General features: G+C 34.1%; 1 protein-coding gene across 1 annotated transcript in view; it reads right to left on the reverse strand.

Annotated features, from left to right (window-relative positions):
* MAN2A1 (mannosidase alpha class 2A member 1) overlaps positions 1-20,762 on the reverse strand; it is a 51,151-nt gene that overhangs the window by 17,733 nt on the left and 12,656 nt on the right. The window contains exons 4-12 of the mRNA XM_039338385.1: positions 18,766-18,937; positions 17,681-17,808; positions 15,821-15,994; positions 13,789-13,975; positions 11,566-11,743; positions 8,194-8,396; positions 5,622-5,807; positions 5,318-5,432; positions 3,600-3,667 (exon numbers count right to left, since the gene is read on the reverse strand). Coding sequence (XP_039194319.1) covers positions 3,600-3,667; positions 5,318-5,432; positions 5,622-5,807; positions 8,194-8,396; positions 11,566-11,743; positions 13,789-13,975; positions 15,821-15,994; positions 17,681-17,808; positions 18,766-18,937 — 1,411 coding nt within the window. The remainder of the gene's footprint in view (positions 1-3,599; positions 3,668-5,317; positions 5,433-5,621; positions 5,808-8,193; positions 8,397-11,565; positions 11,744-13,788; positions 13,976-15,820; positions 15,995-17,680; positions 17,809-18,765; positions 18,938-20,762) is intronic.

Below are 20,762 nucleotides of genomic sequence, written 5' to 3' on the forward strand. Positions count from 1 at the left end.
TACATCTTTCTAGTAGTCTTCAACTGTATGTTTGCAACTTTGGAAAGGAAAAATAAAATCACAAGATTTGTGTACAGAGTTTCCAGTTAATAAGTTTGCATTTCAGATATACAACAGTATGCACACTGTAGCTATGACTAACACAAATCTACTGTACTGTTTTAGAGCAGTTATATATTATGCCACCTATAACATCATAGTTACAATACTCAAAGCATCACAGTTACAATAACGAAGCATCATGCTCACAACAGACTCTATTCATTCTGTGTAGCACAGAATACCACTCATGTGGAAGACAGTGACCAGATATAACTCATCACAAATAAATTAAAAAATTAAAAAAAAAATCCTGAAGCATAGCGACAGGTTTATTGAAGGAAGTTTTTCCCCATTTAAATTCCTGGAGAACTTCGAAAAACTGAACAACTACCTCTGTTTTAGAGGCAACAGGCAGCTATGCTGCTCTCACCATTCAGAGCACTTCTTTGTGGCACTGGCCTCTGGGATTATGCTGGAATTGATTCTTCCTTCAAAAATTTAAAATTGTTCTCCTGTTTCGATCAGCCAGAAAGACCCTGAAGAAAAAAATTTCCAGTCAGAACATTTTTTTTCCTAGAATTAGAAGTCTGGCTTGGCCTATTCCAGCATTAAAGTGCTCTCCAAAATTTCAATTGAATTGTGTTTTATTCTTACTGCCACTTTGGCATGGGAAAAAAAATCTATCTTGGTATGAATCTAAGCAATGGGATGGTGCATTTAAATCAATGGTGCATCTATGATAATTTTCATTTGCAAAAATACCACCTCCCTTTATGAACTTTCAGGAAGGCTGTAAAAATCTGGTGGAACTGTTGCATTGATCGCATGTTAACAAAAACAACAGAGATGCTTTTTAAAAATGCCCTACGTAATTTCCCAGAAACAGTCAACTGCAAGCATTAACCTTTACAAAGAAAATAAATTACTTACCTCTAGTATCAAACATACTTCAATGAAAAATTCATACCAATATGCCTAAACATTATGTCATGCAACTTTTAACTAGGAAAACTGAACTGCATCGAACACACATTACAGCATAACTGAATGCAAAATCCTCAATGCTAAAACATAATCTCTTCAAAAAGCATAAATATATAACTGGTAGGTGAACAAGAAGTCCAAAGAGAGGAAATTTGCTTCCTTTCTCCTGATAAACAGGAGAAACAATTGGCAAAATCCACAGATCATCATAAAAGTATATGGATATTTCACAAATTATAGCACCATCCATAAATGGTACTGTAAATCCCCCCCCCTCAAATGAAGATACAGCCTGGAATCCTAAAAAAAATGTCAAAACAACACACACTTTTTGCTATCTATAAAAATAATAATTTCTAAACCCTAAATGATTGAAGACATATTTGAAAGTGGCAACAAAGCCAGAGAATGTTGGAAGAAAAGCTCAAAAAAAAAAAAAAATGTGGGCTTCAAAATTCAGCATCATTTTGAATCTTGCAATTCAACCAAAAGCACATAGCAAATTTTTACCTAAAACTTGTGAATGACCTCTGAATCTTTAAAGTTTTGTAACTGGATACAATGTATTTTCTATTTTTAAAAAATTCTCAGTATAATATTACTTTTGCCAATAGGATCAGCGTTTGTAATAAAAAAAATTCTAATGGTAATTAGACATCACAGATAGTTTGTTCAACAAATGTGCAAACAAATCTATTTCAGAGCTATTTTTCTTTGGTTACAGTGCAATTGATACCTTTTTCATTATCACTGTACCTAAAACTATTTGCTGTCACTTCTGCTATTTATACACTGTAAGAAAGAATACATCCAAGTATGTTTACCTTTGAGACCCAACTAGGTCTATGTTGTCACTATTGTGCCTGCAGCCCTCCACTTTGGTGCCTTTTCAGTTTCATGCCTTCTTGTCTGTGTTTGGCCATGTTGTTCTATGAATGGACAACCCCCTCCCCATGCAAAGCAACTACCATGCCCAGAACAATATTGTCAAAATGTGTCCACTGATTATAAAAGTTGGGAATGCTATAATAAGATATATAAATATGCAGAAGTTACATACATATTTTCCATTGCACTGAGTCGTAACCTATGAGCAATATTAGCAGAAGCAAGTATTTTTAAATCTCTACTTCCATCCATTGTGAGGAATCAGATGACATATAAATTTAGATAACAATAATAGTAACAACAAAAAATTGTGAGCAAGGTTTCAAGGAATTAACTCTTACAATTCTGTTCTCATTACTTGTGGCCCTTAGGAGTTCAAATATTTGATTTTAAGTTTCATTGTTAGCAATGATTAATTTTCAATAGTCAGGCTTAATCTAAACAAATTTACCTTATTCTGCTGTGGTCTATGTGATGCACATGCACCTCAGCTCATTTATGACTGATATAAAACTTTGTGAACATGTTACAAGTTGATGTCCAATGCTCTGATTGCATTACTAGCTTTTTACATGAGTAGAAAAAAGCTAACGAACTGTAGACAGTTCGTTTGTGAGAAAGCAATGTGTGGTTTTGTTACCCAAGACTACTTGCAGAAAGAGACAACGAAATGCATAACAGGATGCAGCAACATTTTGATTTATCATGTTGTATCAATTGGCAAAGAAAGACACTTGTAGCCTTTTTCATTTCATGTTGTTACTGTTTTCTTCATTAAATCAATTCAAGTTTAATATAAAACCAATAATATCAAGCAGATTTTCTGAAACACTATAATAATCAATCTTTACATTTAAAGATTAAAAAATAAAATCAATAGAAAAGTTAAGATTTAAATATTGTTTTAAAAAGTCAGACATTTTAGATATTGTTTGAATATTGTTTGAATGTTTTAAACATTTTTTTGCCCTAATGACCTCTAAATATGCCTTTATTACTCTCTTACAACCTTTTCCTTAGCATTTCCTTTGTTTCTGGCTTATGTCTGTTTTATACAAGAAGTAATTCAAATGCAACAAACATTTGAATTGTGTTACATTATATTATTATAATCAACTGATGGGCTGCCAAAGCAAGATACATTAAAGCAAACACTTTTACAATTAAAATAAAGATATTCAATGGTGACAGTGTGCAAATGAAAACAATTCTTTTTATTGGAAAAGAGAATGGAAATCCACCAGTCTTCTCCATTTACAGTCTCCAACGAAATTGCATATTCTCTTGGAAAGTGTCCAATTCCCCAGAAGCAAAAATTCCACATCTTACTAGCTATGATGACACCTTGTTTTTGTAGAATTTTGTTTTATAGAAGTGTAGATGTAACTGAAATAATTTTTTTATGAATCTAAGCATTTATTTATTCAAGAAGCATTATTTCGTAGTCAGGTTTCTTTAGTAATGACATAGTTAACCATTTATAATAGAAATTGGTCCACTGCTAATCGGAAGTAACATCTGTGCAAGTAATCTGGGTTGGGGCACATGCTGGGAGGGGCAAATGCTAGGAATGGATAAACTAGAACAAACAGTGATTGTGCTGAATTTTCTCATTCACACATATACAACACAAAAATATTTAACATTTTAAAGATATTTTTAAATATTAAAGAACAAATATTTACCTTGGCTGTTTTTCCAGCTGTATGACAGTCTTATGTAGCAAAGAATCTTGTGAAGACTGAGTAATATCCTACCAGCAGGGAAAGTATTTTTGGTTAATTACTGATGCAACATATGAAACAAAAATCAGTGCTAGGAATAGTCCAAGAGAGCCTACAACTGTCCTAGAATGAGAGTTGGTGATTTTGACCATGTATGCTTGTGTGACCGTTTTTAACGGTCAAGGTATAAAATGTATATATAGCATGCTCACAACACACTCGCTCACATTTAGTCCAATAGTTCTGCCTTTGCTGCAAAAGCCGGTCTTGGACCGAAATTCAAATATCCCTCCTATCAGCTGTTTGGCGCGTAGGACCTGCTGCGCTATGCGCAGTCGCGTATCAGCTGTAAGTATCGTCGTGAGAGGGGTGCAATCGGCATGGTCATTCCGGTCTCTCGCTCTCAGCTGTGGTGGCGAGTCTGGCTCTGATGTGTGAACCAGTAGATGCCCTCATGGGATGTGTAAGTAACTCATCGCCCCCCCATCTGGATGCTGTGAAGCCAGTTCTCTCACCGCACGAGCCAGTCCTCACTGAGGTCTCAATGTCTGTTCGCTATCTAGCAGTTGCATGTGCCCGTCTCACTGTGAATAGACACTCTCCGTTGCAAGAGCCCTTTTATTACTGTCAGCTGTCAGTAACTTTGTGGAAGGTGTAATTAAACCGGCCGTTTCTCGCTCTCTTTTGTTCTGCTGTTGTGAAACTGGTTCTTTCACGAACGGACATAGATTGCACCCCTCATGAGGACACTTGCAGCCGATGTGCGACTATGCGTAGCGCAGCAGGTCCTATGCGCCGAACAGCTGATAGGAGGGATATTTGAATTTCAGTCTGAGACCGGCTTTTGCAGCAAAGCCGGAACTATTGGATTAAATGTGAGCAAGTGTGTTGTGAGTATGCTATATATATGTTCTATACCTTGACCGTTAAAAATGGTCACACAAGCACACATGTAGGTTCTCCTTTATTCTCAGCCCTTACCCTGATGATGTCAACAGCTAGTTGATGAAAGCTCAGTATTAAAAGGCTATTTTACATCCTGGAGTTCATTATTTTTATTGATTCCTAAGAAACATGTCTACACCTGGGATTCAAATATTCATACACACACACACACACACACACACACACACACACACACACAGAGTAATTTAGACTGAAGAGCTTATTTCAGATTTTATTTTCAGATTGTATGTTCAAAAAATACCACCTCTAGTAGTTCATAATACAACTCCCATTTAGCAGCAAAGTTTCCAGAATATTTCCTCTATGTTTTATCTTAGATTTTTTTCTGAAACAAAATAAAGAATTCCTTTCATTAACACCTTTCTTTCCTATGAACAAGTATTAAACTCACAAAGAAGTAGAAGTTTTCTTAAAAAAATAAAACAGGCAGTTGGAAGCCAGTTTGCTTTAAAGTACTCCAGCTGACCCCTAATCCCCCCCCCCAAAGGTTAGGGTGGAAACAGGGAAGTTATGAAAAGAGATCCTGGGAGTTGTGCATACATGCATGTATTCTGTATTCAATTCTGTTATTCTATTTCCTGATTAAAAGACCAGTTCAAGTTTATAAATCACTGTTTAAAATCTATATTTTTATAAAGCTATTTTTTCATCAGCACAATTTATGGCTTCTGTAACAGTAACCAAGATCATATTAGGTGCTTTGGGAAACTCACCATTGTAAAGAATGGTGTTGCCGTGTTGTAGCTATACATTTCTTGGTCCTTTAGAATAAGAATGTGAGCAGATTCAGTGATGATCTCCTTCAAGTTCATTAATGAATGGAAAAGCCTGAGAATAAAATAAATACACCAACTATGAAGACTAAATTCAAATATTTTTGTATTAAATTTACCATGAAATATTTTCTGTATTAAAATGGACATGCCAGCATTAGACTACTTAAAACTTAAAACAAGCAAACAAACTTAAGTGATCTAAAACAAGACTTCAGATAATTAGATTCATCTCAATCCTTACCTCGTACCATAATCTACAACCACCCAATCTTTTGAAGTTCCTGTGATAGCATCATGATGCTGAAAAAGTCCCAGATTTCTTCTCGCCTCTGTCAACAATCTGTAGTAATCTACTGAAGGAAAGATTTTTGTTTTCTCAAACTTTTTGGATTGCACCACAGCCAAAGAATATAGAATTTCTGCAGCCCTGAAATAAAAGAGTTTGCTTATTACAGAATTATTAGCTAAACAAATATGTGTTTAGTTGGACAACATTTGTAAGTTTGACTTGCATTTCATACAATCACTCAGTGCTGTAAGATGTGTTAGGAAAATATTTGATTAGAGGCATTATTTTGATCCTTTCATGCATGGAAAGCTTACTCTCATAAAAAAAATCATAGCTTGAAAAACAAAGTCTGGGATGCATGCATTTAAGTATGAATATGTCTATCTTCTGGTAGCTTAGGCCTTCTATAATATTCTTCAATGGATAAGTGAAGTCAGTGGGATTCAGGAAATGTAAACATTTTATAAACAAACAATTCCTTTAAACCTAAAACTGGATCTGACTTACTTCATTGTGCTTTATGGCAAAATATAAATTTAAGCATTTGTCATCATCATGATTACCATAATCCTTTGGAGTAGATGATACATGAAAAGCATTTGAAAATCCCAAAATGATAAGACAATCATTTTCTTTGATTGTCTCTAGACTTCTATTTTCTGGGAGGGGCACAGCAAATATATTACTTCTGTATGTTCACAACTTAATGAAGTAGTATTTTGCTCATGGGAATGCTTTGCATGCACTTTTGACTCTCACGCTATTGAGCCACAATAGTTCCCCTTCCCTAAGGTCTGAGAATTTCTATTAAATGTTGCTAACTGAGAACCTATCTGTCATAATCAGAAATGCAAAAAATAAAATAAATGGATAGTAATAGTAGTAAAGTTGGAAGGGACCTTGGAGGTCATCTAGTCCAACCCCCTGCTCGGGCAGGAAACCCTACGCTATTTCGGACAAATGGCTGTCCAGTCTCTTCTTGAAAACTTCCAGTGTTGGAGCATTTACTGCTTCTGGAGGCAAGCTGTTCCACTGATTAATTGTTCTCACTGTCAGGAAGTTTCTCCTTAGTTCTAGGTTGCTTCTCTCCTTGATAGTTTCCACCCGCTTCTTGTCCTGCCTTCAGGTGCTTTGGAAAATAGCCTGGCAGCCCCTGAATATTGGAATACTGCTATCATATATACCCCCTATATGCCTCCAGTCCCCTATTAAGAGTGTGAGTGCAGTATTGTTGTTCTGTGATCTCTATTGGCAGCTTGTGAATTGCTGGCTCAGGATTACTAGGACTCCGACAATGAGCAAGTGGTACTAAATGTAGAACCTTGCTTTTTTCACCATTGAATTGTTAGTTAGTGCCCAGTGTTCAAGTCTGTCCAGATCCTTCTGTATCTGAAGCCTGTCTTCTGGAGTGTTGGCTATTCCTGCCAGCTTGGTGTCATCTGCAAATTTGATGAGTTCCCCATCTATCCCTTCATCCAAATCGTTGATGAAGATGTTGAAGGATGTTTTTATATATCTTTGGAATTATGTTTTGGATGTCTTTTGTAAACACACATTTGTAGGCTGACTACCTGTAATCATTATATCCCCCTAAGCTTATTAATGGAGTGTTTTTGTTCTGCTCTATTGGGCTTGTGAATTGCTTCAGGATTAACTACAATGAGAAGTGGTATAAATGTACTTTAAATTGAATGATTATTTTAAAAACTTACAATTCATGATGTAATTAAATTAACAAAAACAGTTCAGTCAGGTTGTTGAGCACTTCAGAGAACGTTTAGTAGATTTAACTGCATTAACCAACAGGTGGATATGTACTTTCTCCTACAATTTTTAAGCTGTGATCTGAAAAATCCATTTGACTTTATAGCCTTCGTTGCTTGACAAAGAGAAGTATTTCATTGTCTGGATAGATTATTTCTTGATTTAACAGAGAACCTACTGAACTACTCTAAGAAACAAAAAGTCAAAACAAAAAAAAATCCAGGATTTTAATACCAACCAAAGGTCATCTATTAGGAAAGTATGAGATGTTAACAAAATGAAATTAAATTCTGGGGAAAAGAGAGAGACTATGGAAGAAATAGTTCTTGAATAGAAGTACAACATAATAAAATAAATTCTGTAGAAAAATCTTCAGCTGAGATGTGACTAATGACGTCAGTATGTTTAGTAAACATGGAGTTCCTGTATTAGCTAACCTAACTGTGACTGGGAGAATGTAGAATAGAGGGTCTGGAAAACTAAACCAAACTATTCAAGCAACATATATCCCCTTGTTTTCACCAAAAGGTAAACAAAGTAAGGTAGTTCATCATTGCAGTACAAAGTATTAATTATCTAACAGCTTTTATAATATTCTACAATAGTTAAGATTTAGGCCAAGATTTGTTGCATGATTCCATTGTAGAATATATACGTAATAAATGCTGCTGGATTGACATAGAAATATAACAACATAATTACAGAAGCATCTGTTACTTGATAGCATGAGAGCATAAATCTTCAAAATTACACCATTTACCTTAAATATGATTCTAGAACTCTATCTAAGCGTTTGTAGAAAGGTCGTGATGTAAAATATCCACTCCAATAATGATGATCTCTGTCTGCATAGGTGAAGAAATCTCCGCTCAAAACAGGAAATACCGAATTACCGCTCTTTCCATCCAATTTGCCAGCTTTATGCAGCGCCTCAAAATAATCTGATAATGTTCCAAACTGAGCCTAGAGAAAATTAAAATGTGGTATAAATTCTTTACCATGCATTCAATTAGAACAGATTTTGTTCTTCAAGCAAACTTTGAGAAATCTAGTGTTTCACTTTTGTAGCTGTGATTTCCTCATTGTTCTAGGTTGGCCTACTTTAGTTTCTGTTTCTCATTTTTCTTTTCTCTATACAAAAATAACTTTTTCCATTGAAATAATAGAAAATATTTGTAGCTCAGGTTTTAGATTTTGGCAATGGTTTGCTCTCCAAGCTTGTTTCAATTTAATTTCTGAACGTTTCATTACCAGAATAGGTAACATCATCAGGATTTTCTTGTTCTATTTTCCTTAGCTTATAATGTCTTATGGCACATCACTGCCAAAACTTTTCCCATTTATGTTTTAATTTTTACTTCCCTTTGCTACTATAGCTTGTTAATTTCACAGGTGAACAGATGTGATGGGGAAGACTGATGTATATATTTTGCACGCAAACCATGAATTATCAAATGTGGAGCACTGTAATGGGGAAGATGAGACAGATGAAGTAGGAACTTTCTTTTGACTTGAGGTTCCTACTTAGCACTTGTAGCTAGCTTATATCTTTTAAATTTTAAAAACTCACAAACTTATCTAGGAAAAATAATATTTATTTTCTGATAAAACCTAAACAATTTTCCTATTACCAACCTTGTGGCTCCCCACCCTTAAGCATACATAGCTGCTGCATGAGTAGTTTTCATCCCTGATATAATTTTAGAAGACTTCATTGATCAGGTCTGCATTATAGTTTACTGCAATTTATCTTATTCATTTACCATTCTTTTTCTAAAGATACCAGCACAATGCTTAGCATAATAAAGCAGCACCATTTATCCTAATTAATTATAAATCTATATACTACTAAAACTCTTGCATCGATCTGATATTTTGTAACCTTCAATTAGGCAAAATGTTGCATCATAGAACAAAAAGTTTGTCAAAAAAGGTACCTCAAATGGGCTAACTCACAAAAGGCTGGGACCTATTACTCATGAGGAAATGAAATCTGGGGATTTTTTTTGGCACTGCTGCTGTTCAGTGCAGCTGCTACATGAGCCATGATCACATGATCCCCATTTTCAATATTGCCTGACAACTTCTCAAAAGTCAACAGGGAACATGCTGATATGCCTATGCTCCAAGCATTCTTCACATTCGCAAATTCTTTGCTTGTGTGAAACTTGCAGGGAGAAAGCATTAAAAGTTAAGAAAGCCTTAAAGATTTGAATGTACTACTAAATTATATATCAAAAATTTGAAACATCATAATTTTGCATGCAACAAAAGCTGTATATATATTTGCGTGTTTAAACAAGCTGCAGTTAGTTTACTATCCCATCTTACATTCCGAATTTGAAATTCACTTACTTCGAATATGACATGAGTTTGTCTTAAACCATCATATCCATGATATTACTTAAAATGACATCAAAACCTTGAAGAAAACTATGTACAGAATCCCTCTCTTTTGCATAGAAGGAAAAGAAAGAAATGAGAGTTGCATAAACCTAAACTAAAACAATCCAGTATAAAAACTGTAACTAACACTACATTATACCTAAGGATAAATAACATACTACCTATGTGACTATATTCTTGGAGATGTCACACAGATATCACTAAAATTGTTATGCTCCAGGCAACAAATTGTTATAATTTTAAAGCAATTGAAATAATAAATATAATCATTTCAATTAAATCATTGAAGTCCATTATCCACAAATTTTCAAAGAATTTTAGTTGTTTTACATAGAACAGAAATGCTTACAAATACAAAGTTTCCTGCATTTGAATTTAAGAAATAGCAAATCATGAAGCAGTTAATATAATGACTTTTCATTCAAATCTAAATCATTTCAAGGTTATATAAATTCAACATAAGTCTACTTTGTATCTTATATAGTTTCATTATGTTTTAGCTATGAAGTAGTAACAGATAATTGTTTTAAAGTTTGCTATTACTTTCATAAATCTTTACTTTGGGGGATTTGAAACTTAAAATATATACAGTCTCTGTGTTTAAAGTATTTCTAGTCCAGTTAAATAAGTATGAACTCTGACATCTGGACACATTCATATTCCTAATAATTGTGTGGAAAGCCAGCACAACACATTTATCTTTAAAAGTTTTAAACTGTGGTGTTAATACTCTGTAAAACTATTTTAAGAGAGAGTCATATGACTCGCTATATTTTTTTTTTCTTTGAGCTTAGTGAAGATTTGGGGGGGGGGTTAGAGAGAAGATAAAGTGGTAATCTGTTCTGTTAAAACTGAAGTGATTAGTGTAAAATTTTATGAAGTTACTTGAGAGTTTAATTTTCTTAGAGGAAGAAATAAACTACCTGACTCATACATAAAGCATATACTGTACAGTTCTGTAATGGACCAAGGAATAAAACTTTATTTCTAAATAGGTATAAATAAAGATTAAAAACTGTTAGCCAAAGACTGCAGTTCCATATATTATACAACCCCGTACCGCAGGGGTGTCAAACTCGCCACATCACGTAATGTGTCGTGATGTATCGTGACTTTTTTCCCATTGCTGGAGCTGGGGTGGGTGCAGTTTCAGCATGACACATCCTGCTTGCAGGCCAGCAGTTTGACACCCCTGCTATACAGGATTGCAATCAACTTACAACCATTCATGTGATGACAATTTGGAGTTACAACAGGACTGAAAAAGTGACTTATAACCACTTTTCACACCTTTGACAGTTGCAGCATCCCCATGGTCACGTGATCAAAATTCAGATGCTTGGCAACTGGTTCACATTTATGACGATTGCTATGTCCCGGGGTCACGTGATCACTTTTTGCAACCTTCTGATAAGCAAAGTCAATGGGGAAGCCAGACTCAATCTACAACCTTGTTACTAACTTAACAATTGCAGTGATATATTTAGTAGGAAAGGTAGGAAACAATAATTGTTTAGCTTAGGAACAGAAATTTTGGGCTCAATTGTGCTCATATGTCAAGGACTACCTGTACACCGAAAGAATATCTCACTAGATGTGAGGAATCACGTTTTAAAGGACTTATATATTTATTTGCTATGACAGTCCAGAAGCAAATGTAAAACTTTAACAAAATTTGTAGTGAAAAAATAATAATAATGGGTGTCTTAAGACCATCGCTTCTTACCTTGACATGGAACTCAGGATGAGAATTCATATAATCAAATAACTTCTGATAATTCTGATATTGCTGATCCCATTCTGAACTTTCAGTATAGCGAAAATCATCTCCTAGTGGAGCCAATAAAATTTTGGTTCGAAAAAGCTTTGACTTCTTTCTGTATTGATCTAAAATCATCCATGCCCTTAGAAATAAAAGAATAGATTTGCAAACTTTTACTGATTGAATTGAATTACATTACTAACGTTTTAAAAAAGATTTATGCAACCAAATTTGATTCCTGAGTTCATAGTGTGACTACTCCTTCTAATTAAATACGCAATTCTATGAAGGTTTATCAACATTCATTTCAATATAAAAGGATTAGATCTTTAGTTTATTTATATTTAATCAGTATGACTGAGCAAACAGATTTAGAAAATCTGTATCAATGAAACGGGAACGTTCAAAATCCAGAGAATTCATCAATTTCACCAATTTTTAACTCTCTCTGTCTGTCTAATAAAACATTACAGATTATAGTTCCATTGTTCATCTATGGCTAAATTTATTCATAGCTCATTATTCTAAAATATCCACAAATTTTCCCAAGTACAACCAACAAAAACTTGTTGAATATTGATTTATTTTATTTACTAACACTTATGTGCTACTTCACTCCCAAAAGTATAAGTTTACAGAATCTCCTACAGGTAGGTCAGGATCAAAACAGTGAAAAATAATTAAAAGTACAAGTACAATAACCCCAGCACTCAAGGAATATTCAAAACAAAATAATGAGAAAACAAAAACAAGGAGGGTTCACTTATCATTACTACTCTGGTATGCAAACTTCAATGTCCATGCAAAAAAGGCTTTTCTACATTCTTCTGTTTTAGCAACCCTGTTGCAATAAACTGAGAGCTTTTGTCACAGAGTAGAAAAACAACTGCTGTAGGAGCACTTCAAAGAATTATGAAGCCCTTCAGTTTCAGAAACTGACAGAGTCACTCACAGCATAAAAAAAAAAAGTTCAAATGGTAAAAAGTAAAGTACCCCATTGTTTTATATCATGCCACTAATATAACCCATTAGTTTAATTAACATACTAGGGAACAGTGAGATAATATATAATCTAGGATCTTTCTCAGGAAGGCATTTTATTTGGAGTGACCTATTCTCCAGTCATCCGTTTCCTTACTTGCCATTTTTCTGGCATTTCCCAGATATGTTAAATCTGCAACATTCAAACTGACTCAAAATTCAAGATGCAGCCCAAATGCATTTGGAGGGCTTCAGTTTGGGTAATACTCTTTCAGAAGTTGACAAAGCAACTTCTGTTGTGGATGCAAATGTCTACATAGAAGACAACAGTGATTTAATGTCTAACAAAGCATTGTCAACTCTTGGTTTTGTCCATACAGTACACAGAGTACATATACTGTAGTTAAGCTTATTACAAATATTTCTCAGCTCATGATCATAATTGAGCCCTGAATTATTGTAATAAATGATGCTGGTCATTAAGAGTCACCAAATGATCACAACTGATTTTTAAGACTTTTATAGGAGTCATCAAGTGAATGCTGTGGTCGTTAAGCAAACCTATTATACCCAATAGGCAGTTTTTGCCAGAAACTGGACGGAAAAACCAGTTTCCGGCAAAAAAATGTCATAAATTGTAATCGTGGGACTGTGGAATGCTACAAATGTTATGTTGTAATGCCACAACATAGATATTGAGAGAGAGAGACTGGATCATGTTGTTGTAATGATCTGTCTAGATATGGATGTTTACAAGTCCATCCAGCTATATCCAGGACAGAGGGAAGAGCAGCAAGGCTATTATTTTGGTCCTACTAACAGCTCAACCATTCTTTATTCCACCACACTTAAGACTTCTTCTCTTTCAACTGACTGTTTCAAGAATTATATAGCTGGGACCACTACTGTTTTTTTAAAAATAGCCTTTCCATCTTCTGTGAATTCTTCCATCTCCCATCCTGCTAACACCTTTTTGTGTATGTGTCGTTCTTTAGATCATAAGCATGAAATGGGGTGAGCTGTCTTCTTTTACTTAACTTGAAAGCTACTCTGGCATCCAGTTTTGGCTCATTAGCCAGGTAAAATGCTTGAAATAATGTTTAAAAATCCAAAGTTGCATTAGTGCAAAAAAACACTTTGTCTAATTCTAAAATGTTCACATTTTATAGCGCATCATTGCAATGATTAATATTTTTATACATTTACCTGTGTTGAATGTTTCCGGAATGAATGGCTTCAGGAGGAACTCTCCAGGGGCAACTAACTCTTCCTCCAGGAAGTCGCTTAAAATCAAATTGGCAGCAGATTTTGGGATCTGGTCCACAAGTGTGAGGAACGTCATAGCTATAGAAAGGCATCATGTGGCAGAGAATATCTGTATCAGATCCCAAATCTAAAATTAAAATACCAAGATAAATATAAAAATAAATTATTTTATGTACATCATAAACCAGACTTCTCAGAATCCATATAACCCAAATTCAGGGCCTCAGAGAGTTTTTCTTCCATCACCAATTAATTCCAAAAATACTTTTTTCTTTTTCTTTTATTATAAGCCATCTGTCATCTAATAAAATATACATTATATGTCTTTCTCTTGATCATTCTCAAGATTGCTAGATCCATGGATCATGTCATGTCACAAGAAAATGATATTCTATCTTATCAGATGACAGAATTTAATATTAAATTGCATTTACATACTATATACTCATTATCCAGTTTTAAATCAAGATTACAATTGACAATCATATATAAATTGGAACTATTTTTATTTAATAGGTATACTGAGAGGTAACACAAGCTTATAATCTGTGCTGTTTCATATTAGTATACCTTGAAAGCTGGTTGCTTTTACAGATTTAACAATGAATGCTGAATGCCAAGAATTCACATGCACTGAATTTCAAACTGTTCGTATCATTTCATCTTAATAGTCGAATGATTCTCGATAATATGAGATATCCAAAATGATAGTCAAGTACTTCAGGAGCTCTATGTGTAGAGAAATCTAATAGTGTTATATACTATGAATTTTAAAAGAAATGTAGTAATGCTGGATAAAGCATACTGCAGAGTACCAGAATGACTTAGAAAAGTCAAACAAAAAATCAGCTAAAACAGGTTTAAGAACCAAAGATGAAACCTTGGAGAAATCTAACTTTAAAAAAACTTGGAAACATTACTCAATTTAGGTTCTTAACTATAAGTAGAAATGTGCTTCTTTCATTAGTGCTTCCAAAAAACTGATTAGAAAGTTTGTTCCCATCCCATTTATTTAGAAATAAATAAAAACTATAGAAAATAATGAGGTCAACTATCTTCCTATTTTGCCAACACAAATTTGACAGCATAACTTACACTATAATATAAAATGATAATAAAAAGTCTATTCAGAGCTTGTTTATTTGTGTCAGAAACATCACAATTAATAAGGCACACTATATGACATAAAGTATAAAATACAAGATTATTCAGAACTGACACTACATTACTCTGGGTAACAGACACTGTAGTACAAAAAGTTAACTCCTTGCAAGAATTTAAACATAATTATATATTTTGTAGTTCATTTGTCACCAAGATCTTCATAGCATTGAAGTACATATTTGAAGGAATTATTTGCAGTATTCAGTTTTGAAATTTACACTCGTTTACTTAGAAAATGAAGGACAGTATTTTTCTAAGAGTTTAACACTATGAAATTCTGGCAAAACAATATAATGGCTTTTAGCAAACAAAAAGCAACTAGCAGTTAGAATACTCACAAGTAAACAAACTTAAGCATAGTCTCAACTGGAAACCTCTCAGCATTTTATACCATGCTAAATCCAAAAATGCTAGGAAATTACTGGAAGCTTGACATTCAGACAAATCAGCCATTAATAGATGCATAAAAATAAACCATAGTTACATACTATTCAACAGAGACAATAAAGAAGCTAAGAAGGAAACAAAAACACCAGAACATATCCTTTTCAGCAGCCACCACTGATTAAGCAAGGATTATCACCAAATAATCAAGGAAAAACAATACTTAATCAAGGAATGACCGAGAAAGCCACACCCCCATCAAATCTGGCAGGCCAAGCTACTACGTATAAACAGGAAGCAAACGTTACCTTATGTTGAGGATATAACTTAGTTGGGTAATGAAATGTCTGCAAGCAAACAACTGAACTGAGAGAGCACCAAGGACTCCCAAGTTGCAATGAGCTCATATAAAAGAAATACTTACCCCAATTCTGTCTCCAAAAAAATTCTAGTGCCTTCTGGGTTGCAAGATGTTTTTTAATTGAATAATGAACTCTCTGTATCAGCATATTGGAAAATCCAGCACGTTTTAGAAGATAAGCCATAGTTGGTGAATGTCCAAATGGATCAATTGCCCACCCGGATTTTGGCTTTACTCCTAGTAAAAAGAATGTATTTTGAAAACAACATGTTGCCAGACTACATAAACACAAACACATTTATACTTACATATTAACACGGGATTCCCAATATTTGGGGACTGGTGCACAACTTGGAATGGTTGGCATATAGTCGATTCTAAAGCAAACAAAAACTCCCAAAAGGTAAACTGTTGCCTCATATATTCAATAGAAAGCTTTGTTTCTTTTTCAGTGGAACAGGAAACATGATCACATGGATGGGGAAGAAACTGGCTAGAGAACCTGTCATGCCTCCCTCCGAGCCTGTTCTAAGGAAGACATGGAATTCTCTGCTGAGAAGGAGGGGGTTTCTGTGGCTTCGGAGGACTGTAGGGAGGAGCAGGCTGAGGCAGGCCGGGGCCCTTCAGGTTTGGAACAGGGAAGTCAGAGTTCAGGCGAGGAGCAAGCCCCCCCCACCTGATCCTAGAGCAGTGTTTCTCAACCTTGGCAACTTGAAGAGGTATGGACTTTAACTCCCAGAATTCTCCAGCCAGTTGTGCTGGCTGGGGAATTCTGGGAGTTGAAGTCCATACCTCTTCAAGTTGCTAAGGTTGAGAAACACTGTCCTAGAGCAAAGCGAGCAGAAAGGAGAACAACGGAGGCAAGCTCGCTTGCTCGGGAGGAGACCATCCCGCCCCACTCCACAAGGCACATCTGGGGATTAGGATTTAAGGAGACGCTGTGGGGTGGGGCATTTGCCGGGAACAAACGTGGGATCTTGAGTTTGTTGTGACTTGTGCTCTTGTAACCTGGACACTTTGTATTCCAGATCAGTTTGTTTCCTGCTTCACGACCACAGACTACATTCCTGATCTCTTTGCAGTTTGCAGGCAAGCTGAGAGTTAAAAGGACTCTTTATGTTTTCTTGTTATCTGTCTTGCCTTGAGAACAGTGAAAACTTCCCTGGCTGTATTGTTTGAACTCGTGCCAGCATATGTGGGAGCTTTTGGGTGAACATTGGCAGTGATTAAAAGACTGTTGCTCTTGCCAGCCGACTGCTTTGCCTCAGTTCGGGGCCCTGGGTCATCACAGAACCCAAGTATGAAGCAAAAGTGCTATCTAACCCCCAAATGTAAAATCACATATTTTTTCTACAAACACACACAAATTATCAAATTTTCCAAGAAATTAGAGACACTAAAAAAAGGCAGGTATACAAAATGAATGCTAAGTCTTGACTTCCTACCATTTATATTTTTAAAGAATAAAAATAAGTCTTTTACTCTGAAGAAAGTCTTTTACACTTTCATTTTTATAAATGCAATAATAAGACATTAGGAGGATAAGGCACCTTACGGAACAGCCTGTGAACATGATGGGTTTCAAAGTTTAATGTCTTATCTCAGAAAATTTCAAAACTGCTCTTTTCTCAACTTGAATAATCAACAATAGACAAAAAAACTAGCACTCAAAACTCATATTATTATTATTATACTACTCCAGAAGCCATGTTCAGCTTGTTGCAACAACATTTAAGAGATGAGTTCTCCAAACTTTTTTATTGACATCTGTTTTTTACTATAAACCTAATTAAGTACATTTATTTTGTCAGTTGTGGTTTGGCAATTTACAAAAGAAAATAATTTATTCATTCATCATTTAAACCTTTATACTCAAATGGAAGAGTTGGCAAAGCTCACAAGACAAAAATTATGTGGACTTACCTACAGCTTTGTCTAGCCACTGATGTCCTTCTATCAATTGGTCAATTAAAGCAAAATAATGAGGAGAAGCTTCATCAGGCATGACCCAACCTCCTGTTACAATTTCAAACTGGCCGTCTTCTATTAACCTGAAATATGTTTACATTTAAAACCATTTGTAATATTTCTTGTTTATAAATATCATCTTTAAATACCGATAAAGTACTTTATTTCTCAAAAAAGAAAATCACATATCATTTATTAGAAAAATGCATGATACCTTCATTTACAACTAGTATGAAGACTATTTAAAGTTGGGGGGGGAAACAGAACAGACTCTAAGAATAACTCTGCAGCCTTAAAATTGGGATTGGGGGATGAATGTAGTCTCTGGTTGTTGGTTTCTTCTGCTTTATCTCTTCAATGGCTAACTTAGTTTCTTTTTAAGAAACTGGGAAACATGATTGCATGGATCAGGAAATATGGATAGACAAACCTGTACAAGCAGGTGTAGAAGGACGTTTATTGAAATGAGATGCAAAAACTACAACTGAAGCAATTAGATCTTGTGGTAAGGCTATTACAGTTCCTTTATTTTGTTCCATTTTTTTTGCTCCATCTCTGTTCTTTCCTTTTATTCCACTGACTTGGAAGTAACATGATGTGTCCAATAGGGAAATATGGATTTAATTATGATACTATGTCTGTTGGAAGAAACTTGTCTGTTTTATTAAATGTCTAGAGTGAGTGAATATTAATAAAGGAGTTTCAGTAGACAGCCAATTATTATTTCATTGTAAATTTCTGTTTTGAACTAAACCAGCATCACTATTTTTATGAAAGAAATGACCTTAGCTATAACTAACATTTCTACTACAAATTGCTCACTTATGAAGCTTGGTAATTTAATCATAACATTAAAAAGAAATGAAGTTAAATTGTACTTTAAGAAATAAAGGCCCAGACTAGTTATGCATTAGAATACTGAAATTTATAAACATATACAAAAATGAGTTACAATGATAATGAATACTGATGCGGTTTCACACTAGGGCATAAGGTAGTTTGAAAGAAAATATATACATGCAATATTAAAATATCCCGACCTTTTCACAGCATCCTTCTTCTGACTATCTATTCCATCCCACCACTTTGAAAAATAAGAGATTTCAGACCACATAAATTTCCTTCCTTTATCTTCTTGAAGTTTAAGAACCATGTTATTGAGAATGTGTTGTGTCTGATCTCTGAAGTAGTCATCAAATGTCTTCAGCCAACCTATTAAACATAATATCACATGCTGAACAAATTAAACTGAATACATTGAGATAATACCAGGGTTTCCCCAAAAAACAATCATTTTTTCATAACAAAAATTTGACTATGACTAAAAAAACTAGACAGTAACAAAAAGTAGCCTTTGACTGTTTAGCAAACTTGAATTGAAAAAATAAGAAAACAGATTTTTTTAAGTATATCTATATTTAAAATAACTTGGAAACATTTTGAAAGCATAAAGTATGGTAATAATGCTAATTAAATGAGGAAGTCAATTGCCCTACATTTTAAAGTGGAAGAAAGTATTAATTTTTATTTAATATTAAGAAAAAATACCAAGGGAGTTCACTTCAGGTCAACTGCCTTTTGTTACAAACAACTTAAGCAATAAGTATGTGTATTTTGGATTTGTTTCATTACTCCAGTCATATCACTAAGGGAAGTAAGAAACTATTTTCTCGGCAAATGCATGCAGATAATTTTTTTTATTTTCCTAGAAGCTCCTGAAAACTACATCATTCTTAACCCTTTCATAGAATTCTGGGAACAAAATGGTGGCCATCAGGAGATAAATTCATCCTGTTACTGCTGCAATCACAAACAATTAAGACAAAAAAAACCCCTCCACAAAATCAGTGCAAATGGAAACAAGTGTTATATAAAAAAATCAATAAAAAAACTAAATGTAATTTTAGTAAATGAAAAATGAAGCCAATTTAAGTCTTTGAGATTCCATTCACTTCTGTATCAAATGAAAATTATTTTCTTACGCTAGAAACTAAGTAGTTATGAATCTCTTCAGAACAGAATTTCTGAAAATCACTGAGTTTTCTAAAAGAAAAGAATGGGACAGTTAAAATTAATATATGCTTAGACACATATGAGATCCCAAATATCAAGGATTTTAAAAGCCCACAATTTGAACACAAAGAGGAATATAAAATACTAATCTAAAAGGAATGAAATGTATGAGCAAACTTAAGAACTGAGTTAGAATAAATTGCTAAAAAGATGTTGGTTTCTTTTGAGTCTACAATATTTGTGACTACTGTATCTATCTGAACTGTACAATAATCTTTCATCAGGAAAAAAATAGTGGCTTGATTGTTCTAAAACAGAAGAACATACAAACATTTGTCTTTTTGATATAGGGACAAGAAGTCAGGTAATCATTATGTTGAAGAAATAACTAAAAAATAAATGTCAAGTATTTATCAGAATTTCTGGAACAAGAATTAGTAAAGCAAAGCAGAACCAAAATGAAATAGATGGTATGTCTTGCCAATCCACTGCTACTCGGCTTTGTTTAATATGCCCTCTTTTGGTTAAATTAACCACTAAAGGCAAACATAACAGAAAAGCATTAGGAACTATTGTGTATAGGTCCTGAAAATTGTGTCAGCTGTTAGCATTAAAGTCTTGAATTATGGTGACCATACGTCCTCTTTATTTCAGAAAGCTGGCCTTTAGATTTATATTTTTTTTTCTTGGTTTTACTCTTGAAATTTCCTTTGTAAAGCAAAGTAATAAACAAAAATATTTTTTTTTATCCTCATGAACCTCTCTCAAATTTGCTCCCTTTCAGGTTTTGTCTTTTATTTTTTCCATGATAATACGGTCATTGTAATTATGCAAGATTCAGGCCACAGATTTAAACTTCCACAGATATCCCACAATATTAAATACATTTATTAATTGCAAGTTGTACAGTAATGAGAGTGCAATAACTATATTTAACATTTTAATTATTCTTTCAAATAATTTAAATTTTTGAACAAACTACTTGAATATGGAATTGGGTTTTAGCTAATATGGCATAACTCTT

The sequence above is a fragment of the Crotalus tigris genome, unplaced genomic scaffold (assembly GCF_016545835.1).
Source record: "Crotalus tigris isolate CLP2741 ecotype Arizona unplaced genomic scaffold, ASM1654583v1 scf7180000017700.2314712, whole genome shotgun sequence".
NCBI lineage: Eukaryota > Metazoa > Chordata > Lepidosauria > Squamata > Viperidae > Crotalus > Crotalus tigris.